At 36.2% G+C, this 24,656-nt stretch overlaps 2 protein-coding genes across 9 annotated transcripts; both read right to left on the bottom strand.

Annotated features, from left to right (window-relative positions):
* Positions 1–31: 31 nt before the first annotated feature.
* Positions 32–3,649, bottom strand: abhd6b (abhydrolase domain containing 6, acylglycerol lipase b). 5 transcript variants are annotated; one of them, XM_059527650.1, is made up of 10 exons: positions 3,333–3,649; positions 2,980–3,059; positions 2,747–2,894; positions 2,047–2,203; positions 1,826–1,954; positions 1,234–1,366; positions 987–1,144; positions 846–900; positions 641–741; positions 32–349 (listed from the first exon to the last, which is right to left on the bottom strand). In XM_059527650.1, exons 3-10 carry the CDS (start codon positions 2,863–2,865, stop codon positions 167–169), a joined length of 1,035 nt encoding a protein of 344 aa, XP_059383633.1. In that variant the 5' UTR covers positions 2,866–2,894; positions 2,980–3,059; positions 3,333–3,649; the 3' UTR covers positions 32–166. The 5 variants fall into 5 exon arrangements, with proteins under 5 accessions (XP_059383633.1, XP_059383632.1, XP_059383630.1 ...); XM_059527649.1 differs by having other exon boundaries at positions 2,980–3,649; XM_059527647.1 differs by having other exon boundaries at positions 2,747–3,059.
* A 1,023-nt stretch (positions 3,650–4,672) lies between these two features.
* On the bottom strand, positions 4,673–24,506 carry flnb (filamin B, beta (actin binding protein 278)). Of its 4 annotated transcripts, none has more exons than XM_059527641.1 (43): positions 24,056–24,506; positions 21,188–21,436; positions 20,956–21,053; positions 20,711–20,828; positions 19,858–19,995; positions 19,637–19,763; positions 19,372–19,508; positions 17,765–17,958; positions 17,006–17,119; positions 16,773–16,916; positions 16,185–16,263; positions 15,450–15,562; positions 14,786–15,380; positions 14,596–14,704; positions 14,353–14,513; positions 13,670–13,771; positions 13,476–13,593; positions 13,196–13,389; positions 12,993–13,116; positions 12,526–12,689; positions 12,308–12,431; positions 12,017–12,213; positions 11,821–11,944; positions 11,570–11,748; positions 11,379–11,490; positions 11,136–11,272; positions 10,931–11,054; positions 10,573–10,748; positions 10,365–10,488; positions 10,190–10,235; positions 9,983–10,085; positions 9,767–9,907; positions 9,073–9,201; positions 8,413–8,586; positions 8,167–8,325; positions 7,796–7,999; positions 7,514–7,666; positions 6,866–6,988; positions 6,501–6,767; positions 6,237–6,374; positions 5,310–5,423; positions 5,025–5,219; positions 4,673–4,930 (listed from the first exon to the last, which is right to left on the bottom strand). In XM_059527641.1, the coding sequence occupies exons 1-43, from the start codon at positions 24,366–24,368 to the stop codon at positions 4,743–4,745; spliced, it is 6,822 nt and encodes a 2,273-aa protein (XP_059383624.1). In that variant the 5' UTR covers positions 24,369–24,506; the 3' UTR covers positions 4,673–4,742. The 4 variants fall into 4 exon arrangements, with proteins under 4 accessions (XP_059383624.1, XP_059383625.1, XP_059383627.1 ...); XM_059527642.1 differs by having other exon boundaries at positions 14,353–14,510; XM_059527644.1 differs by having other exon boundaries at positions 14,804–15,380.
* Positions 24,507–24,656: the final 150 nt, after the last annotated feature.

The raw sequence follows: 24,656 nt of genomic DNA, 5'->3' as shown, positions 1-24,656 counted from the left end.
TTTTTTATAAGCGTGAACTTTTTCTTTAATCAATTAAAAGGCTGTTTGCATGTGAACATACATACTACAAAATTATTACTTATATTATTTCTCCAGAAGGTTGTTATATACTTCAGGGCCAGTGGGGTGCTGCAGTTAAGTATTTAGTAATACATCCTGAGCTGTCTCAGGATTTCTTTTTGGTGCTGGCGCTCTCTGTGCTCTGCTGAGAGATGATGAAATCTAAAATGAGTTTGGCTGTTTGTCGTGGTCGCTCCATCACAACAGAATGACCGCAGTTCTCCAGCAGATCAACACGGCAGCCTGCAAGAGCCTCGGTGAGCACCGCTGCCCCAGACACATCCACCACCTGAAAATAAAGACAGGAATATCACGGCTACTGTAGTTTTCTAAAACCACTAAATAAAATATTTAAACATTAACTGAAATAAAAAAATATTTGATTTTATATATATATATATATATATATATATATATATATATATATATATATCAAATATTTTTTTTATTTCAGTTAATAAAAATAAATATATATATATTTTTTTATAAATTGTTAACATTTCTTATTTTAATTTAGTTTAACTACAAAAAAAAATATTTTATTATTATAAAATATTATAGTATGCCGGCTTACACTTACCTGGTCCTGTTTGCCCCAGATGACTTGTAAAGGGGTAGTTATTTGCTGTATATGCTCATGCAAGGCATATTTAGATTTTTCACTCATAATTTCCATGAAAACTGTGGCAGTTTAGAGAGAAGATACTTTTAATCAAATAAATGATTAAAAACAACACTTTCTAAAAGTATATAACTGCAGCGGCTAAGCCTATGTTCGTACTGACCTTCATGATAAAAGTCATTGTGTGGTATCCGTACATCCACGAGGCCTTGTAGAATCTGTAATGAAAGGTAAATGCCACAGATCGAGCATGAAGGTGTGTTCTGAATCTAGAGTAACTCTACATTACATCTGTGTTTTTAACCTGTTGAGGCACTCTGAAGCGCACGTGAGAACAGAGCTTCAGCATCTCCTCCATCTCCTCCGGGGTGGACGGGATAAGAGGAATGTTCAGCGTGTACTGGCTGCGCTCCACTTCATGCATCTGACTGTCAAACTGGCTCGCGATTTGGTTCTTCAGACCTTCATAGAAAAAAAATGTGAGAATGTAGGAGTGATAGTAAAAGAATAGTGCACCCAAAAAAATGCAAAGACTAAATCTATTGACTAACCCGCTGGGCAGACGAGGGTCAAACCGCAGAGATCTGAGGAATGATGTGCTGCATACACTCCGGCCACAGTCCCACCCATCGAAGTGCCCACCAGATGAAATGGCTTTCTGTTTAACCGAATGGCCTCTACAAACTGAGTGGTGTAAAAGTAGTGAATGTTCACAAATTCTGCCAATAAAAACATTTTATATGCTGGCTTATATATTTACTTTTGAACTTTTGGCTGTGTATATAAATATTGTAATTGCATCGCTGTTGCCAAATTTTGGAACATACCATTAAAAACCCTATATTATTGTCTAGCCATAAATGTGAAATAATCATAAACACTACATTCACAAGATTTATAAAATAATACAATATAAATAAAACTGCCAGACTGTAAACAAAATGCAAAATGTAGTTTAAAGTTCATTATATGGACCAGTAATTTCAGACCAAGGATTTGGTACAACAATTAATTGAATGATTATGTAAATTTATAGCATTTTATATCTAGTTCTCAAAGCACACACATAGTATTTATGCATCTGCGGCCTTAAAAACAAAGTCGTGGGGCATCTATTTGTACCCTATTCATAGAAAAACGTACCCATCCAGCAATTACCTGCCGTATTCTCTGGACCTGGCCCTGGATTGAATAGTCATCTGTGTTGGTACGTGTTGTACCCTCATGCCCCGGCATGTCGACACACAGTAAATGCAGATGTTTGGGAAGGTACTGTTTGGGATGAAGACACAATGTGCTTATCGCTGTTATAAGGAGCAGCATTTTCATTTGACCTCACAGCTAGGCCACTTGACATACTGTACCTTCACCATAGGGAGCCATGTGTCCTTGTGAGCAGAGAAGTCATGCAGCATGAGTACAGAAGGCCTGAGGCCTGGTTTCCCCCTGTATGAGTAACAGAAGCGATAACCCCCGCAGTCTGCATAACGTACCTGCAGACCCAGAGTTCTCCTCCAGTACCTCCACAAACAAATTGCATAGGTAAAAAAAAAAAACACATGCATAACTACAAAAGATGCTTGTAAATGCATGCATACACTCAAAAATGTTTGATTTAAATATTTGAATTGCTTATACATTTTCATCCATTTGGATCACACAATTCTAACATAAATTAATAAACTTAATGTGACGCATTTGTCAGTCATACAGACTTTTCTGTAATAATACTAAAACTAAATGTTTCAATAACCAGGTTTATATACTTATAAAAAAATATATTTATATAAAGTATTTATTACATACAATTTGAATAAAATGTCAGTCACAAATCTGGTAAAAAAATAAATACACACACACACACACACACACACACACACACACACACACACGGTGACCTTTTTGGTGACCTAAAAATTCTTAATATCTCTTATTAATTTCACATCATGCCTTTTAGTTATTTACATTTTTTTTAAAAAGCCTAGAACATTACTTTTAGTTTCCTTGAATGGAAACCAGGAGGTTGGGCTTCAATTCTAAATAAAGATATTTATAGATTATTACCAGTAATAGACTTTGATGAGTGATGATGGCCACAGCATAAAAGAGGCCATGAAAAGGAGGAGAGGGATAGCAAGAGTTCCTGCAGCAATGGCAAACATATTCACCATATCCTGATCCATGGCAACGCAGTTTTTATCCAGTAAACACCCTGCAGAACAATACAGCACACGATTACACAGAAATGACAGGCAAATATGACACATGCTAGGGAATGAAGTAAAACTTCAAGATACCTTTGTTGTCCTGCTATATGTACAGGTCAGAGTGAATGATGCTGAGGGATGGGGGAGGCTCTGGCAGCATCTGTTTGTGTCTAATCAATACATGTAACCTAGATATCTCACCATGCGCTTAAAATATTTACATGACCATCATTTTAGTGTCACTGCCTAAACAAAAATCTAACGGTTCCTTAATGTTTTTGTATATTCAAAGATATTTTACAATTCTGAACATACAAATAAAGCATCTCACTAAGACAACTGAACATTTGATTTGTGGTTAAAAGTAGAAATCATTCAAACAATAACAATTGACCCATGACTCAACAAATAGATTTGGAAGCATGTGAAAACAATGAACTTACTTCATAAGGTTAATCCTACATTGATGTCAGTCAGTTCTAAACAAGCTGTTTTAAATAACATATCCAAAAGTCTGATTTAAACATCATAGCCAGTCAGTGTGCAGTCTGTTCTTGTAACTTAATGAAAGTCCATGTCAGCTGTCTGCATTCCCCAATAAACTCTAGGATGCGGATCACGTGATCCCAAGAAATCAATGAGTTCAAATGGAAAATGCAATATTCCTCTTACTCCCCCCACAAAAAAAAAAAAAAACAATCATTCAAATAAATAAAAATGTAAAAAATAATATCAAATGAAGACACAGATGTTGTTGTTTTTTAATAACAGACTGCTAAGAATTTCAAATAACATGGACATTTTCTTCAGATACATTCCAGATCTAAAGGCATCCAGAAACCAGATCTAAAAGCATCACTTCATTTAGACCATTTTGGGAAAAGTTATGGAAATGAAATTAAAATGAGTGATTTCACCCAGCCATCTAATTTAGTTTTGCATTAAATTTAGTGAAAGGTAAATCTTGGAGAATATATTTTAAAATTATAACATAAAAAAAAAAATTAAGATTATAAAAATAATACAAAAAGATGTTAATACTTTTATTGAGCATTGATGCATTAAATCGACTTCTACAAAAAAAAAAACTAAAAGGTAAATTAATGCTTTTCTTTTGGACTTTCCATTTATCAAAGAAACCAGAAAAATGCACAAAAACATGAAGCAGCACAACTGTTTATAATATCAAATGATAATAAAAAATAAATGTTTTTTGAGCAGCAAATCAGCATATTAGACTGATTTCTGAAGGATCATGTCATACTGAAGACTGGAGTAATGATGCTGAAAATTCAGCTGCGCATCATAGGAATACCTTCCATTTTTAAATATGTGACATTGGACCACAAAACCAGTCATAAGGGTAAATTTTTTTTTAAAATTGAGATTTATACACATACTAAAAGCTGAATAAATAAACCTTCTAATGATGTATGGTTTGTCCGAGATACAACTATTTCAAAATCTGGAATCTGAGGGTGCAAAAAAATAAAAATAATCGAAATATTAAGAAAATCTCCAAATGAAGTCCTTAGCAATGCATATTACTAATCAAAAATTAAGGTTTGATATATTTGTGGTAGGGAGTTTACAAAATATCTTTTTGTAAATTTTGGCATAAAAGAAAAATCTATAATTTATTGTTTTTTACAATGTTTTTTGGCTATTGCTACAAATATACATTTGCTACTTATAACTGGTTTTATGGTCCAGGGTCACATATATGAAAATTATTATTATTATTTGCTATTTTACTGCATTTCTGATTAAGTGCATGCTTAAAAAACAAAACCCTACCAACCTCGAACTTTTGAACAGTAGTGTATACACACACATACACAGATGAAGGCATTTCACAGAACAGTAATATGGAATGGAGATCCTGGGATGTGTTCATCTCCCCACTTCACTGCTAATATGTATTTTCCTCTTTCTTTCACAGCATAGTTGATCCTGTACTGATGTCCGCCCACGTGAATGATTGACACCCGCTCGCAGGGGACGGTGGGGCCATGCATACCCACAAAGAGAAGGTTTCGTCCTACAACACAAAAGCAGCTGCACAGTTCTGACAGAGACACACATTTCTCTGGAGACATTACTTAACATTCTCGCTAATGTCAAGCTGCACTCACCAGCTTTACTGCAGTCCACATAAAAAGTGTTTTTGCGTCCTAGAAAGCCCTTACTCAGGCCTGGGCCATGGCAGATGACTTTACTAGCATCAGACAGGAAAACTGGCTCAGCACTGCTGTCAGATGTTGTGTTCATCTCCATGTCTGACAGAGAGGGTCTCTCAGAACTGTTACACATCTGATTATGATCGATAGCTAGCAAAGAACAAAGTACCATCAGACCTACACACTTCAATATCTCCAATGCAAAATAGAAATGGTCTCCAAAACATTGCTAATTCATACCAGAGCCATTTTGTCCTTGCGTGAGACTCTTATCTGTGGCAGCACTGACAGACACATAGAAAGGGCTTTGAGAAACATGCTCCTCATCAAACATGACTGAAACCTCATAGTCACCTGAAAGAGAACAAATTCTGTAAATATGTCTATAAATGTTCCTTACAATATCATCAATTAATATGATGATGTTAAATGTACATTTATGTTTATATAAAGGTGTAAAGCAGGATGAATTCTGATTGGGTGTCAATATTCTTATTGACAATTTTAACAATATTGTTCCTTTGTGAAGTGGATGTCCCTATTCTCAAATAATTAAAAAAATGTATAGTTAACATTATTGTTGTCATTATAATTACTGTCCTTGGTTTGAATGGGTCAAGTCTTCATATATTGAATAAAATACTAACTTACTTTTTGAAAAATTATATTAAATAATGGAAATATTACACTGAAAAAAATTCACTCAGAAATTGCTAGTAAAGTGTAAAACTTTCAAGAAATCCTGAAATCCTAGTATTTTGTTGTAAAGCATGCTCCAATAATCCTTTTGTTTACATGTTTTTTTAATTGTATTTATGTTTTTATCATAGTATCACAAATCTATTTTAAATGATTCAAAATGATTCCAGAACTCTAGTGACCATCATTCTCCAGAATAGCAGATTTGATGAATTCTGTTATGTTTTGTGGTATTAACTGGTTCGTCTTACTTTAAACCTTTTCATCCCGTTCAATACAATTACAGATATTGGTATTATAATATCAAAACTTCAAATATGGTCAAAAGATGATCTCAATTATCAAGTTCACATCCTCATATAAGCCATCTTCAGTCATTCTATGAGGCAGCCTGTTCATTTTACATTTTGTAAATAATCAAAAGCAATACTTACTTAAAGTTTTTTTTAAACATTAGTCATTACCCACCAGGCTCTTGAGCCGTGTAGGACACAATGCAAGAACCATCCAGCTGATCGTCAAAGTGGAGCTCAATCTTTCCAGGACCCTCTACTGAGACAGACAGAGTTCCCGCTCCGGCCTCACGGGACCAAATATTAAAGTCAGCTGCAAAACGAAATCAGTACATACTTTTGAAATGACTCACAACTGACTTAGCCAGCTGTCAAAGAGTATGTAACAAAACACCTCACATTAACAAAAAACAGAACGTCAAAAATATTAGTAGGATACCTGGAACACTTGCTAGAGCTTTTTGAAGGCCTTGCCCCCACACCTGGACCTTTTCACACCCTCCCTGTCCAAGTGGCCCGACGGTGTACTGCAGTGGCCAACCAGGGATTGTCTGATCTTGGATATTTACAGTCACATTATAAACTCCCATCTCTTTAGCTAGAAAGCTCACTGCATAGGTGTCACTGCCTGTGGCAACAACAACTGCCTCTCCTGGACGTCCCGAGGGCTCATGCACATAAGCAGACAGAGTCTCAGCATCAGTACCTGTAATGAAAGGGAATGTATTTTTGTTAGCGGCACTGCAGAGTCCCGGAGAAGCCAGATAAAGTGCTTGGATTAGTGTGATGTGCTATTCATCTAACCTGGGATTTTGAAGGCTAAGCTGCATTCACTCCCAATGCTGGCAATAGGAGCGGCTTTCTGGTTGTAGGTGATGTTCTCTCTCATAAGCACACGGTCTGTCACCACAGCCGTAAAAGGACTCCCTGGTAAAGAGGAATATAATATTTATACATTTATTATACTTTACTCCAGCTAATTTAGAAAAGGTAAAATCAGAAGTCTAATGTCCCCTAAAAATGGATTTTAAGAGCAATTTCACAAAAAAAGTTATTATATATATATATAAAAAGTTTTATAAAAAAAAAAAATTAAATAAATTAAAATAAAAAAAATTGTCCTTTTAATAGATTTTAAGATGTAATCTATTCCTGTGATGGCAAAGCTGGATTTTCAGGAGCCATTACTCCAGAAATAATTTTATTATGTTGATTTAAAAAAGCTTAAGAAACATTTCTTATTATCGATGCTAAAAAAATAAAAAATAAAATAAAAAAAAAAGTTGTGTGGCTTAATTTTAATTTTTTTGTGAAACCGTTACACATGTTTGTTCAGGGTTGTTGTTTTTTGGAAACATTAAAAATGTCTTTAACTTTTGATCAATTTAATGTGACCTTGTTAAATAAAAATACATAAAAGTACATGTGCTTGCACAAGGCAGCTGTATTAACCTGGAATGTGTTCATCAGAGAATTTAATGGAGATTTTGTAATTCCCAGCCTTGATTGGGCAGTACGATATATTGCAGGTTCCGTGCTCCAGCTCCTCAGTGTGAACATCTACCTTACTGGGACCCTCAATTACAACTGTTAGCCCACCATATCCTGTAGGATGCAAGTTTAGGGTTGGGGGAGGTGTAGATTTAGTTTTGGACAACAAAAAGGCATCATAACACACAATCCATACTGTAATATAAGGCGCAAGTCAAATAATTTGACTAGAAAGCAACATACCTGCATCCCAAGTGTCAACCACAAATTCAGATGTGCAGAAGGTGTGCCCTGTATGTAAGCCGGGGCCGAAGGCTTTCACCTTGCTGGTATCTCCTATCTCTGCCTGACTGATGGAAAGAGAGATGGGACTGTTGCTCACATGCTCACCGTCCTTCATGATGCTGACCAGATGCTCACCAGTTTCTCTGGGGATGAATGATACACCTGCATAACAAACAAAGCACACCTCTGATGAAGATTGACAGTGGCACTAAGGATGTTGGTGTCCTTGAGGTGATCAAATGCTAAAACGTATTTGTTGAGGCTTATTAATGCTTGTCATTTCATTTCTACCCCAACTGCAGCTGTGTGCTCATTAATACATGGCTCACCAAGATGGCTGTCAGGTTGTGTTTTCAGCAAACAGGGTACATTATTGCCTGCAGGTGACATGATGCTGGCTGAGAGCTGGCTTATATCGTCTTCAGTGATGTCCAGGGTAAAGTCAGCCGCACTGCCCAGTTTTACCTGTGACCTTCTCACATTTCCATCTGTATTGGGTTATAAAAACCATGCATCTTGTGATTTCAGCTTTGATCTGGTTTGATTTGGTTTGAGGTTTGGTGGGGTTTCCATACCAGCAATTCTGGACTTGAAGGGACTACCTCGGATAGGCACATTATCATTTTGAATCTGGATCTCATAATCTCCAGGCTCAGTTGGGAAGTAGCTCACAGTACAAGAGCCATCTTCATTGTCCAAGCAGCACACATCTGCCTCAGATGGACCCTCAATTGTGATGTCCAGCTCACCTAAAACAAATAAGATAATAGCTCTAAGAATTATGCAAGTGTCAAGTTTCAGAAGTAAAAAACTAAATTTTCTCCTTAGGGAAACAGGGAGTTTTATTGAAAACTTGGTTCACCTCCTAGCTGTCTTGGTCCATGGCTTACAACATTTTAACAGAATATTTAAAACTCCTTCGTTGAAAAATGTATGGAATAAATACCTCAGGAACCAAAGCCACTGAGAAAATGGGCAGACACTAATGCACTCTATTATAATGGCAATGAATGATATTTCATTATGCTTTGATAGCAGCAATGTTATTACTGTATTTTTGCTCATAAAGATGATCCATTTCAGCACACTTTCCACTTGAATTTGTTGCGGTTCTTGGTTCTATTGACATGCAGTTGAGTGAAGTCAACTAATATTGGATGTACAAACAATATACAGTACAACTGCACAAAAGTGTACACAGTCCGTTATTATGGAATCACAAAACAAACGCTCACTCGAGGCTGAATCTTCCTGACAGATTGTGAATGTTGCAGTCTCATCTGCAATTCCATACACAAGGCCACGTCCATAGGCCATAGTGCTGCGATTAGGAAGACTATTAGCATAATACTGCATTGGAAGTTCTGCAGAAAGGAGAAAGAATGGTATTTAAACTGTTCTCACAGAGTAAATATCACAAATGTTGATTGCTGGGTGAAGTAAGTCAGTCAAAATTAAGAAGAGCAAATACAATCAATAAACTTGTAAAGCTTGTATTTAGTTACATCTGGCACATCATGCCAAATATATGGACGAAAAAAGTAGTGGTTCTCAACCAAGAGCCCTTGGAAAACTATGACTTACAGTGGTTAAAAAAGACTAAACAAGCATTAAAATAAGGCAAAATAGCTAAAAATCAACACGTCTTATTTTAATTCACCTCCAAAACAACGTTTGAGTTCTATATCATATAATATAAATGTAAAAAAACAAAAACATTATGGGTAAATTAAAAGATAAATTAAATCATATTAACAATGAATATATATTTTTCTAGTTATGCAAAGCTCTAAAATATTCTATGCTTATCAATTAAAGCACGATCAACTGTAAAGCAAACACTGATTTGGAAATATCTGCAAATATCTGATTTGGTTTGTTGAAGAATTAAAGAAGAGGGACAAGTCCATATTTTCCACACAGTCTAACCTGGTAGATCATTTCTGGATGATTTAATAAGTAGCTGGTGAAGACCCTCTTCTGAAGGATCAAACTTTAGCATGATGGTACCGTCTTTGTTATCAATCACGCTGGGCTGTGCTGTCTTTCCAGACGGCGTGATCACCTCACCTGTGAATACCGTTCAAATAATGATGCAAGGCTGCGATTATTCAAATGAACAAGTGAATCTGGGTAACATCTCACCTGTAATTTCACCTTCACTTAAGTCTGATGGCAGGACTATATCACATGATAGAAACCCTGCTTGATTAATGGTCCCAAGAGGAATTACATTTCTGCCTTCAACCTGATGGGAAATAATCAAGATGTTAAAGACATCCAGGGTAAGAAATGTCTCAAGGACATTATTAAACAGATTGAAACTTTTGAAGAAGCTTCACACATTCATACCTTGTTTTGAAAACCTTGAGGTTTGCATGATGATGGCGGCTGGTGACTATAATTCATGTCACAGTTAATTAAGGGATAAACAAAGCACAAATTTGTGAAAAATGAATAAGGATATTGAGATAGAATTAATAATGTATATGGTTTAGATAGAAACTGGACTGTATAAACTTCTTACCTTTGAAAATCCTCCTCACTGCGATCTCTGATAGCTGAGGAGTGCAAGCCTTCAGCAGAGGGCGTGTGTTTTACGGCATTGATCTTGTTCTCATTATTTAACACTTTAACAAGTTTTGTACTGCCTGCCAAATCAATACCACAATAAACAAGGTTTCTGTGTCAATATCAGATGATTATATAACCAGATCATATAATCAGGGGCTCACCATCGGCTTTCATAGGGTCAATCTCCGGGGCCTCACTAGTCTTGCAGCAAGTTGTGAAAGTCCGAGGAGTTTGAGCACAGATATCTTCCTTTAATTGTCCGCCACAAACCTCAGTTGCATTGGTTACATGTTGATCCTTTACAGCAGAGTGAGGCAGGACATGGAATCTCAGAGCACTGAAAAGCAAATAGAATTAAAGACTTTAAAATTCTTTTCAGTCGTTGTTATAAATAGATTTATTTGAAATAAAACTTGAACATCCATGAACATACTTTTCATGTTCATACTTTTCAGTTGGCCAAGATTTCTAAAAATCAAGATTCTAATTTTCTGAGATACTGAACACATTCATTCTTACTTGCAATATGACTCATCATCAACATATTTGATCATCAGGGAATGAAGACCTTCTATGTTTGGAGAATATTTAACGGAGTAAGTCCCATCTGCATTTTCTTTAACCTCTGTCAGTTCAGTCTTTCCTGTAGATATAAAGCTTTGACAATTGCACAAGATACAGCAATACAAATCTGATTAGTCTCTCAAGAGAAGCTGATCCTCACCGTTGGGGGAGATCATCAGTGCACACTCAGGGGGCTTCCCAGATTTACTGCAGCTGATTTTGTACGACTGAGGGATCTGAGCACAAATCTTTGGTTCTGTATGTCCAACTGTCAAGTCTTCCGGGAACTCAGAGATGCTGAGACACAAACAAAACACAAAATATTTTTAGTAGATCTATAGAAATGACTAAATGTCTAACAGGTAATCGTACATAAATCAGACTCATTAAATTACCAATTTACCTTCTTAAAGTCTCTTCATTGATGTATTTATCCATTACAGAATTACAGCCCTCCATATCTGGTGCACAAGTTCTGTCCTTGTTTTCCATCACATGTGCAAGTTTGATTGAACCTACATGCAAAAACCCCATGTAACTGATAACCCTATCAAACATACTGCCATGCAAATGTCTGCAATATTTTAAACTCACGGTTGGGAGCATTAGCTGTCACTGTGGCGACAGTCTCTGGTGCCACACTGCAGCCATTAGCAAGTATCGGAGGAGCCTTAGCATGGACACTTTCCTCCTGACTCCAATGCTCCTCTTTGTTTAAGACATCTTTAACACTGCTATCATAGTGAGAAGGTATTGCATGAAACCTGAGAAGACTGAAAGATAGCATGAAATAAGAACCTGTATATATGGAATGCATGTATTGGGTGGCTACCAACTAAAATTACCTTCTAAAGGAGTCATCACTGGTATATTTTACCATAATTGAGTGAGCTCCTTCAGCAGAAGAGGAGTATGACACCAAGTATGTGTCATCTCCATTGTCTTTTGCATTTAATAGCTTGATTTTTCCTGCAAAGGGAAATAATGAGTCAAATTCTGTTGTAAACACCACATAATAGATCCTCTCCATTACTTTCTCACCATCAGGTGTAACAACAGCTACAGTCTCTGGCGGCTCTCCAGTGCTACTGCCATTGATTGTGAAGGTCTGAGGAGTGTTTACACACACTTGCGCCTCTAAGCCCAATTCAAAAACTGCAGTACCATTCCTAAAGCCTTTACCTCCACAGTGTTTATCATCAGAATAAGGCACAGGCAACACGTGAAAGTGGAAAGGACTGTAAATGAACAATAACAGGCATCAAATTTCTCTATAGGACACAACCTATGCATTTAATCCATATTTTGTGCCCATGAATGGAATGCTCATACCTGCAAAAGGAATGGTCTTCAGCATATTTGACCATCAGAGAATGAAGCCCTTCCATTGAAGGAGTGTAGTTTACAGTGTATGTCCAATCGCCATTGTCTTCAACCTCTATCGTCTCAGTCAAGCCTATATTTAATGATGAACAAAAGATGCAATTTAACACTTGTAACTGAAATATTGAATTAGTAGTTGTGATCTAATATTATACATGGTGTAATACCATCTGGTGTCATTATGGCAACAAACTGTGGAACTTTTCTTGTGCAGGTGCAGTCGACGGTAAATGTTTGAGGACGCCAGGCACACACCCCTGATGTCAGACCTGGACCTGATACATCAACTTGAGCATTGTCATCTATTGGCAACACTTCAAACTTGAATTGTCTGTAAAAAAAAAAAAAAAAAAAAAAAAAAAAAACAATATATATAATAAAAAAAAAAAATCATAAATAAAAATGTACAGTCACAAATAATTGACAATAAAAAATATTTAATAAATTATTTAAATTACCATTTAATATAACTATATTTAAGTTAATGGTTTAGTTAACTATTTTTAAGCATACTTCATTTTTTTTAAGAGATGCTACTCAAGTAAAACAAAACAAACAAAAAACATTTGACCTGGAATAAACATATAGCCCACAAAATTTAACATTCCCTGCAACAACAAAAAACACATCTCACCGATTAAAGCTCTCATCATTAGTGAATTTCACCATTAACAAATGACAGCCATCCATGGTGGGCAAATAGACAACAGTATAACTGCCATCTCCACTGTCTGTCACCTCCAGAAGCTCTAAGGAACCTACAGTGCAAACATTCAAAGCTTCTCAAAAATGCTTTTCCCCACGCTTGCAAGCTTAAACATTTTACCTTGTGCTCACCATCGGGTCTCACCACAGCAACAGTCTCTGGTGTTTCTCCACTGCTACTGCAGTCAATCGTAAAACTTTGAGGGGTTTTACCACAGATTCCACCTTTAAAACCAGGAACAATAACCTCTGCCATATCCCCACCACGACCTGAGGGATTCTCTGTATTACGGTCACGGCTAGGCAGTGTTTGGAACTGGATGGGACTACAATTAAAAGAGTTGAGAATATAGGTGTTCAGATAATGGTCATATAACATTGTTTTAGATTTAAAAAATATATATAATCTAACCTGCTGCTTCCACAAGGTCTCTGAGGATCTATGAAGGAATCTGTGTCTTCCACTGATGGAGGTGGACTTGATCTGTAAATCCCTTGTCCGCTGTATTTGATCTCTGGCACTTCAGTACCTGTGCCAAATGTGTAGACATGACTTCTTGCGTTGGACAAATTTAATCTCAAGGAAAAAAAAATACAAATATTTACCATGAGTATCGGTATTTGTAGATACACAGATCCCTGACTGCAGACAGACTCCAGAGTCCACAGTACTTGAAAAATCCTTCACTGATGCAATAAATGGGCTTCCTGTTTAATTTAGACAGCATTTGTGTAAAACATCAATTTCATTTAAGTGTGCACCTTTATATATATATATGTGTGTGTGTTAATAAATGTTAGCAACAGTGCGATCATCATGGTGAGAAAAAAGTGGGTAACAAATGTCATACAATCAACAAAACTATATATAATATTTAGGTTCAATTCAAGACAAAATTCTAAGTCTGATTCATTCTGATTCACTTCCTGTCAGCTCTGAGCTTTCCTATCATTATAAAGGCGAAAATGGCAAAAATTAATTTTATGAAAATAGACAAAATTCTAAAATACATTCATGTGATGGATTTAAATGTAAAAAAAAATAAATACAATTATTCACCAGTCAAACAAATCTCTCAATAAAAATAGTTTATTTACATTAAAGAATTCAATTTTTTAATAATGATTCAATATTAAATGACCTGATGACCTAAACTGCACCTAGTAAAAGCAACTTGATCATACCTAGAATTGAAATTATACCTTCTTGTGCTAGGAATGATTTCATATAATAAAAGTAAATAAAATAAAGGAAAATAGCAATTGTTTCTGGTGAATGTAAAGCTGACCTGGAATGTGGTTCTCTCCACAGGTAATGGTGACCTTATAGTCACCAGGCACTGAAGGAGTATATTCCACATTATACATGAATTCACCGCTGTCTTCACATGTCACCTTACACTCAGACGGACCCTCCACTGTTATGTCTAAATCATCAACTGAAGATCTGCTGAGAAAGAGAAGCATTATGGATCAAATGGGGTTGCCAGTCGTTTTTGGCTCTGAATGCATATTTGAAATTAACTTCTTACCTGGCATTTACATGAAACACATTAGGATGTCCAGTCAGGCCCTTTTGGAGACCCAAACCATTTGCAACAACTTGACATGTATCAGTTTCCCAATCACTAACCACAACGCCTGAAACAACAGAACGGACGAGAAGACAAAGTCAAGAAAACAAATAGAGTCTGAATTCAAACCAATGGCAATGGGACAAACATATAGGGGTCTTTTCACCTTGTCTGCTCACTTTTACATGGCTTTTGTAGACCTTTGGATTCACCATAACTTTACGAAAGGGCACCTCCTTTTCTCCATATTTCAGAAACAGCGTATATACGCCTCCAGTTAGAGGCACATAAACAGCTGTGTAGGTGCCATCTTCATTCTCCTTCACTTCTGTTTGGACAATGACTGCTGAGTCGGAGACAGCCTGAACAGATGGAGCTCCAGATCCTGCCATTGGACAGTTTATATTTACAATGCAAGGTTCACCGACTCTCCCCTGTAGCAGATCAAGGTCTGTTACCAAAACCTTAGAGGGGTCAATCTGCTTCTGTATAACAGACTGAAATGGAGAGCCAGTTATGTGAGAGTTGTCAAAAAGGACATTTATTTTATACATCCCATGCTCTTTGGGAAGGTAAAACACTGTACAAGTGCCATCTTGATTGTCCAGACATTGTAGTGCAACTTCACAGGGTCCATCCACTCTTATGGCAAGTCTTCCACTGCCTGCTCTGCTTGTGTCAATGATAAACTCAGCCTGTTCTCCAACAAAACCTTCTTTTAGGCCTGAACCATGAGCCCTTACCTGAAGAAACAAACAACATCTGATACTACACTATTCAAGTGAATACACAAAATGCGTAAGCCTAAATACCTTTGTGGCATCGGCTTGGAAGTTTGATGGGCTGACTATGTTCATAACAAGCTCTCCATGGCCACCAGGCCGTACGTTATCTGGGAAGTCTTCATCAAGGTCCATCACGTCATCTGAACACAATCATATCAATTAAAATAAAAAATATCAGAGACATGAATATCACTATATTTATAAATTAAGAGGTGATATTACTTTTTAATAATTTAATATTATTATTAGTAGTAGTAATTTAATTTATTTAAAATATATATTATTAATAAATAGTAATAGTGTTCCTGTGGCTCAAGGGGTAAAGCATTGTGTTAGCAGTGCAAAGTTGTGGGTTCAATTCCCAGAGAACACGTTAGGTAAAAAATGTTAGCCTGAATGCACTGTAAGTCGCTTTGGATAAAAGCGTCTGCTAAATGCATAAATGTAATTTAATTTTAATTCAAATAACTGAAAAAGTTTACCCCCCTTACCCCAAAATTTTAAATTTTTTATCAATGTTTTATTTGATTATTGCATTTTTACACATGCATAAAATAAAAAGCTGTAGCTGTATATTTATATTTATATCTATTATTTTTTATCAATTTGAAAACCGATTGTTCCGTACACTAAGCTGTGTGAAGAGTCTTCAAAATTTCTCCTTTTGCGTTCCACCATACATGTCTGGAATAACATGACGATGAGTAAATGATGATAACATAAAAAAAAAAAAAAAAAAAAAGACTGTTTCTTTAAACTCACCAGAGTAATAAATTTCCGATCCATCTGGTTTAAACCAGACTGGGCTACATGGTGTAATCTTAATCTTGCGAGGTGTCACCTGAAACAGCAATGATGCAGAGATCATACAAAACTTTTCATCGCAGCAATTACAGGCTTTCAAAGAACTGAAGATTACAGTTTTTTTAGTGCTCATTGGCTTGTTTTGAAATACGTTTTTTTCACATGTGATTTCAATAAGCATAGTTTCATTCCCTCTTGACAGAGGCAATGCCAGTACAAATAGAGTAATAAACATCCTTTTACATTCCTGTGAGCTCTGGCTGCAGCATTAAGCAGCAGTACATCATCACCAGACAGGTTTAAAGCCACTGCGAGATGAAATGGAATTTCAATAAGGCAACAGATGCTGGAACATTAATGCAACATGATGCAAACCAAATTGGGGAAAATGAGTCTTCTTTAACTTCATTAGATCATGTAAATGAAATGCATCAGAATGAACTTCAGTTGTTATTGTTGTACATCACATTCTCAGTTTTATATTTCCCCCTTCATATTATACGATCATGTTTAAAACTATTTTTCAAGATCAATATATGCACTCACAATGAAAGGACTCCCGGGAACCATGACTCCTCCCCAAGCCACAGCAATGGTGTGTTTGGAGAGAGATGAAGGGATGTAGGAGCAGACAAAGACACCAGATTGTTCAGAAGCAACAATGACATCTACACACTCTCCATCTGCTCTCTGTGAAGAAGTCAAATCACACTGAAAATTACAATTGCTGTCAATTTAAATGTGAAGAAAATTCATAAATATTTTACTGCATTTAATACCTGAGCATAAACTTTAAGTTCTCCTTCACCAGCTCGCCTGGTATCTACTGTGAATTTGGTTCGAAGGTTCACTATGCAGCCGATTTGGGAAACACCTGGTCCTTCTACTGTCACCTAAAACCCAACATGCATAATCTATATCTAATGAACACATCTCCTTCATATAAAATGGATCTCTCTGAGAAGTGCAAGGGCTCTCACACTAGACATGTCTGCAAAATGGATAGTTCACGAAAAATGAAAATTCTGTCATTAATTACTCCCCATCATGTTCTTTCAAACCCATAAGACCTTGTTCATCTTCTAAACACAAAGATATGACCTCCGTTCATCTTCTAAACACAAATTAAGATATGACCTCCGTTCTTCTTCTAAACAGAAATTAAGATATTTTTGATGAAATCCTAGAGCTTTCCTTCATAGTCAGCAACACAACTGATACATTCAAGGCATAGAAAGGACATTGTTAATAGTCTATGTGACATCAGTGGTTCAACTGTAATTTTATGAAGCTATGAGAATACTTTTTGTGCGCAATGATCTTTTAACAATGTCCTTACTACTTTTCAGGGCCATGAACGTGGTAGCTGATTTGCTGTAAATGAAGGGTAAGAAAGCTCTCGGATTTCATCAAAAATATCTTAATTTTCTTTTCCAAAGATGAATGTCTTTGGAACGACTTGAAGAAGAGTAATTACTGACAGAATTTTCATTTTTGGGTGAATTATCCCTTTAATAGGTGAGTATATAGTATTTTACCTTTTCAGGGTGGAAGTCTTTTCTCTTAGGTCTGATGGAGGTCATGAAGGGACTGTCCTGGATTTCTTCATCATCACACATTATGTGTACAGCATACTCACCGGCCTCAGTTGACCAGAACCGCACAAGGCAGGAGCCATCATTACAGTCATCACACTCAATCTTTGCCTTAGATGGACCTTCAATGGCAAAACCTTGCAAAGATAATTGGTAAAAAGTGAAGTATAAATTAGCTGTACCATTTTGTTAGTAGTAAATGTGTCAGAAAGATAATTGGTATAAAGTAAAGTTTAAATTAACTGTCCATTTTATTGGTAATTAATGTTATCTGTTTTACATAACACAAAGCACAACACAACACAACATAACATATGTTCAGGTGTGATTTTGTCCCATTCTTCCACACAAACGGTCTTCAAATCTTGAATGTTCCATGGGTCTCTTCTATGAACTCTAATCTTTAGTTCTTTCCATAGATGTTCTGTTGGAATCAAGTCAGGTGATTGGCTGGGCCGTTCTAGCAGCTTTACTTTCTTTCTCTGAAACCAACTGAGAGTTTCCTTGGCTGTGTTTGGGATCATTGACTCGCTGGAATGTCCACCCTCGTTCATCTTTATCATCTTGGTAGATGGCAGCAGATTTTTATCAAGAATGTCTCAGTACATTTTTCCATTCATCCTTCCTTCAATTATATGAATTTTGCTAGTGCTACACCATGAAGTTTTGGGGTGATGTGCAGTGCCATTTGTCCTCCAAACATGGTGTGTATTATGGCATCCAAAGAGTACAAATGTGGTCTACTCTGACCAGACTAATTTCTCCCAGGATTTCACAGGCTTGTCTAAATATTGTGCAGAAAACTTTAAATGAGCTTCAACATGCTTTTTCTTCAGCAATAGAGCCTTGCATGGCGAGCCAGGGCGGTTAAGTGCATTATTGTTTTTTTTTTAAACAATTGCAACTGCTAATTCCAGGTCTTTCTAAGGATCTACACAAGTGATCCTTGGCTCTTAGAAAACTCTTCTGATTGTTATGTTCACTGGTTGTGGCTGGTTTATGGTGAAATTATGTTCTTTTCACTTCCAGATTATGGCCCCAACAGTGCTCACTTGGATATTCAGGAGTTTAGAAATCCTCCTGTAACCAAGTATATTTTGCAACAGTAAGGATGTGAAGGTCTTGAGAGAGCTCTTTGCTTTTACCCATCATGAAATGTTTCTTGTGTGACACGTAGGAAATGAGACAACTTTTTATAGGCCATCTGTTGGGACTGAACCAACTAATATTAATTTCATTTTACAAAGGGCAGGATTGCTTTCTATTTACTGATAGATTTCAGCCGGTGTCTTGGCTGGCTTTCCATGTCTTTTTGCTCCTCCCTTTCTTCATGTGTTCAATGCTTTTTCCCTGTGTCATTCAATTTTATTTCATATAACTTAATTTCAGAATTTATTTGTTTTCTTTTCTTTTCTTTGTATGTATGGATTACTCTGACTGTTAACGACATCTGGTGAAAATTCAACAGCACCTTTAGAAATATATTTACTGAGAAAAATGTTGATGTGTTCAATATTTATTTTACCCGCTGTACATAAACATCCACTCACCCAGCATGCCCGAATCTGCACCAACGGATTCCACTAAGAAATCAGCTGACAAACCCACAGTGCCTCCCTCCAGTCCTGGTCCCCATGCCCGGATCTTCTGTGGCCCAGCTTTTGAACCAACATGGACTTTAAATGGGCTGTAACAGAAAAATAAGAAGCTTAATCTTCAAATTAAAATGAAATGTTAATGTTTATTATTATGTTAATGTGAATATTATGTGAAATGTTAATGTGTCAGCTATTATTATGTTAAATGAGAGCTAACCTCTTGGCAATGTGCTGACCAACCCAAGTGATCTCCACTGTGTGATCTCCTGTAGCAGTGGGCGTATATTCAAATGTATATACACCTTCATGTGTGTCCTTCTGAGTAACAGCCACTTCCTTACCATCTAAAAAAAGGATAAAATTTTAGTTAGTCCTAACAGTGAATACCTAATTGTGTACAATCTTCATACAGATTATGAATAATGGACTATTACTCACTGGGGTCTCTAATATTGACCTCCAGGTTTCCAGGCCCAGCTTTGTGGGTGTCCACCTTAAACTGGGCCAGCTGACCTACTCTTATGCCTTTGGACTGCAGTCCCCGTCCTGTGGCACGACAGGCTTTGGGTTTAGGGACTGAAAAAAAAAAAAAATAGAAAGATAGATTTTAAATTGCATGAGAGGGTGATACAAAAAAATGAATAAATGAAATGACACCCAAGATTCTCAAGGTTGTACACATTATGAAAACAACTGGATATGTGTAACTTCCACATACCATGTCAATTACGTGTCATAACAACATCAAGGTGTTGGCTGTAGGAGTGAGGCTGCAGGTGCGGCTGATATTGACACCAATAACAGCACAACTGCAGATGTGATATTGCTTTTATACAACAGTTCATTTAAAAGGTAGTTAACATAACTCTAGTTGCCACCATGGCGACTGATAACAATGCGTTTCAGTGTTTAAAAAGTGCATTCCAGTGCTGTGCTTTAAAATTACATTTTTGTAATCTTGATTTAAGTGATGAAGGATTTTGATAATGATTAACAGGTAAAAACATTAATTAGTTTGTATAATGTAATAAGTTTAATAACTTTAATAAAGTAATTGAAAGAGTTACACAACTTATCACATTTTAAATAAGATAACTTGCAATCTGTAACATTATATTTGTTACATTTGCAAAGTAACCTTCTCAACACTGCGTATCAATAACCTGCAGAAACTTCTCTCATCAACAAATGTTTGATTATCATCATGATGCATCTTTTCCCTCTTGCCTTGTCATTATTAGTGACAAAAATCAAAAGACTAAACAGCAGAGGGGCTTATAATGTGCCCAACCTTTATTTGGCTTGAGTGGAGCTCCAGGTTTCAGTCTGGCTTTGGGGAAAAGGGAGAGGTATGTCATCACTGACTGCTCATCCACAGCTGGATCAAGAATCTCCTCTGGGGCTATGAGCTTGATAAAGTTAATCATAGATATGTAAAAAAAAAAAAAAAAAAAAAAAAATAGGATTCATAAATTGATATGAGCAAATCACTGAGAATGTTATCATAACTGGCCAGTCTATTCTGGCTGAACTCACCTGTGGAATGCCAAGCCAATCATCAGCTTGCTGCATGGCTTCTTTAGTGTTACTCACCCGATGCACCGTGTCCCAGCTCTCCCAGTCAGGACACAAGCCTGCACAAACCAGAACAATCATTTCGTAAGACAAAAACCTCTGGCAAAAGGCTTTTTTTTCAACACATACAAAAAGAAAGAAAACACATGACCACAGGGAGTTTAAAAAGCACTATATGAGAAACTTGGTTTACCTGGTGCCAGTCCATCCACTAATGCACCGAGGGCCTTGCCATCCTGCCAGTCCTGGCTGAAGTTTGTTATGGGCAGCTCAGGGACTTTGTTTTGGATCCATCCCAGAAGCCTCATCTCTGGAGTCAGTTTGGAGACTGATTCGTTTGCCTCATCCTCCCACACTGGGGTGGAGATGGAGTAATGCTGTATCAGGGTCCACACTAGACCCAGGATCAGCTTCAAGTTCCCATCCACTATGGCCTTACTGTCTGAATAAAGACAGTGAAGGTGTGTCTGTTTGTTCTTTTAATTTAGAGACTGTCACATGGCAATTTTACTTTTACATTTTTTTAATACACCAAATGCTTTTTGTCATTTATCCACAGTGTTGGGGAGTAACTAGTTACATGTAACTTAATTACGTAATTTAATTACAAAATAAATGTAACTGTAATCAGTTACAGTTACTAAGAAAAAATGAGTAATTAAATTACAGTTACTTCTGAAAATTTTAAAGATTACAGTGGGGATTACATTTGAATATTTACACACATCCACATACAGATGTAATTGATTTCTTTCCCAAATTGAACTGATTATTCTGAGACGTACGGCCCTATAATTTCCGCGATGCAGAAACATAGTCTGGTTAGTAGAATCCAGTCATAAAAACGGGATTGCTATTGCCTAACACGGACGGAATATGCCACATTGGACAAATATATCAAAAGTACACTTGCATCAAAGCATATGCAAAGTTTTAATATTTGCTATAAATTCAGAGACAAAGGTTACTGTTGTTAAACCATGCCACAAATTTACATATTTATTTATTTAAAAATAAATACAAATGGTAATCCATTTGCAATAATAATAATTAAAAAAAACATGGTTACTGTACTTTTACGTAATAAAAGCAGTTAATTTTTGTGAGGGAAAAACATGACTCATGTTCAGTATTAGGATTTTATATTGTAGTGATGCACTCAATTTGACATGTAGGCAATTTAGAAAGTATAGTTTTGTTAAATCTTGAGTGTTAAAGTCATGAGGTAGATGGATAACAGGGCAAAATAAAGAGACTGAAAAGAAAAAAGAAATGAAGTGAAGGTGAAGTTCAGGAGAGAACTTTTAATTATTTTGCATGTCCCCAAATTAAAGATTTAAATCTTTTTTTATATCAGGTCCATACAAAAAATAGTGTTGTCCATGAATTTGTTTGTATGAGTTTGAGATTTCCCGGTCTGAAATTTTATCCCAGTCCGCCCCATGTGGAAATTAATGAAGCAGACATGCAGACATGTGTTCAAATTTGATCATCTTAATTCAAGTGATGAAGGATTGTAAAAGTCTGACAGTATTTAGCACTGCTGTAAGGTTAAACCTGAATGGTGTAAATGTTTGAAGATGATTAACAGTTGCAAATAAACAATTATTGGAGATTTTGAAAAGTAATCAAAAAGTAATCAAAAGTAATTAGTTACATTACTTTAATAAAGTAATTGAAAAAGTTACACTACTATTACATTTTAAATAGGGTAACTTGTAATCTGTAACCTATTACATTTCCAAAGTAACCTTCCCAACACTGTTTATCCATGACATCCAAACAAGAGAGTTCAGCTAGGAACACTGTTCTAGTCCAGGAAACAGCTAATCGACTGAAGTGCCGTCCCCAATTTGACACTAGGACACTCTGACCCAATGACTACGCTCCCTAATTAGGGAAGGGGCCATGCACAGGAATTTATATGAAAAACATGTGGGACCAGCAATTCAGTTCATTATCTGTGAAGACTGAGCTCAACACCTGATTACGTCTTTCTGAAGAAATGCTAATGCTTTTCAGACAACAGACGCAACTTACTGACATCGCAGCTGAACTTCATTAAGAGACAAACTGAACTATTAGTCATAATTAGTAGTAGATACAATAAAAATGATAATCACCATTGTAAAATAATTTACATGGTTAATATTATGAATTCTTATTTTAATATATTTTCACTTTTCGTTTTAAATTTTAGTTTATCTTATACATTTTGTAATTTCTTTGTCTTTTTTTATATTTATATTTAATGTTATTTTTACTTGATTTTTTTGTCATTCTGGTACTTCAACTTAATTTTAGTCAGTTGCCATGCAAACATTTCTAATTTCTAAGTTTTCTATCTCCTATTTACATTTATATTTTATTTCAGCTTAATTTCAATTAACAAAGACAAATTTTATAGTTCTAGTTAACCATACCAACCCTGCCAATCACCTTATAATTGTACATGGATATTAAACAATGTGAAGTGAATGTTTAAAGCAAAATTACTATAATCAAATTGTTGATGTTCACCTATATGGCGTAATAGCCTCAGCTGCTGTGAGCCAGAAACATTGTTAACAGCATACAGACAATTATACTTGCTATTTTTCCTAATTAGTATAATTAAAGGTGAATCATGGCTTGTTCATTCTAATTACATGCTTTCAATTTAAGGGGAGTATAAACATGGATTCATTTTAAAGTTAGCCCTGTTTATTCATGCAGTGTGTGCTTTGACATACTTGATATGTACTAAATAAATTTTTTTTAAATAAATAAATCACTGCACAGTCTCTGTGATATTACGGTTTACAAAAAATACATTAAAAAAAGAAACGATTTTGGAAACATTTATGACTTTCACTATTCTCTGCAACTCATCTATTATTCTCCTGATTTATTTGGACTAGATCTGTAGATATTTTTGAACACGTGACTTTAAAACAGCAGATTGCTTCAATGTGAACTTCAAAAACTAGATCTTTAAAATGCTGTACATATGGGTTAAAAAAAAGGACTTGAGAAAACTACTAATAGATTGTTGTGAACACCTTCTTTTGAACGAACTCACCTATGGACACCAACTTAACTTTTTCATGATCCAAAAACTCCAGAGCCACCGAAACATTGTCTAGCTTGAGCTGTCTGAAGGTTGGTCGCGCGTGGTACTTTCTAAACATCCTCTTATGGCTCAGTACCTCCAGCAGTGAGATAAGGATGAGGCCATCGCTCAGATCGAACTTGAGATCGCTGATCTGCAGCTCCACAGACTTCAGGTGTTCGTTGCACCAGCGTGTGAAGGTGTTCTTCTGTATCTTCTTCCATGGTGCATCATCTGCCAGGTTGATTGCAGCTGCAGTAACACTATATTTAAAGTCACCCATCGTTCTCTCTGATCAGTGTGGAGTCCAAAACCTTTTATACCAAACTGAGAACTGCAGTCTGAGAGCTGTGAAGCATGAAGCTTTCATGTAGCTTCCCTGGTGGTGGGAGTGCCCTACACCCCCCAATTCCGGCCCATAATTATGATTATACATCGCCTCTGAGAGCTGTTTTTACTCTGACATAAACCGTGTCATCATGCCACAACCCCACATCGTGCAAAGGAATAATAAAAACAGATTGTAGTTACATCAGTGCTTAAAGAATGTATTTACTAGGAAGACGGGGTC

This window comes from Carassius carassius, chromosome 37 (genome assembly GCF_963082965.1).
Source record: "Carassius carassius chromosome 37, fCarCar2.1, whole genome shotgun sequence".
NCBI classification, from domain to species: domain Eukaryota; kingdom Metazoa; phylum Chordata; class Actinopteri; order Cypriniformes; family Cyprinidae; genus Carassius; species Carassius carassius.
Note: the sequence above shows the minus strand (reverse complement) of the source record. Positions and strands in the feature narration are given on the sequence as shown.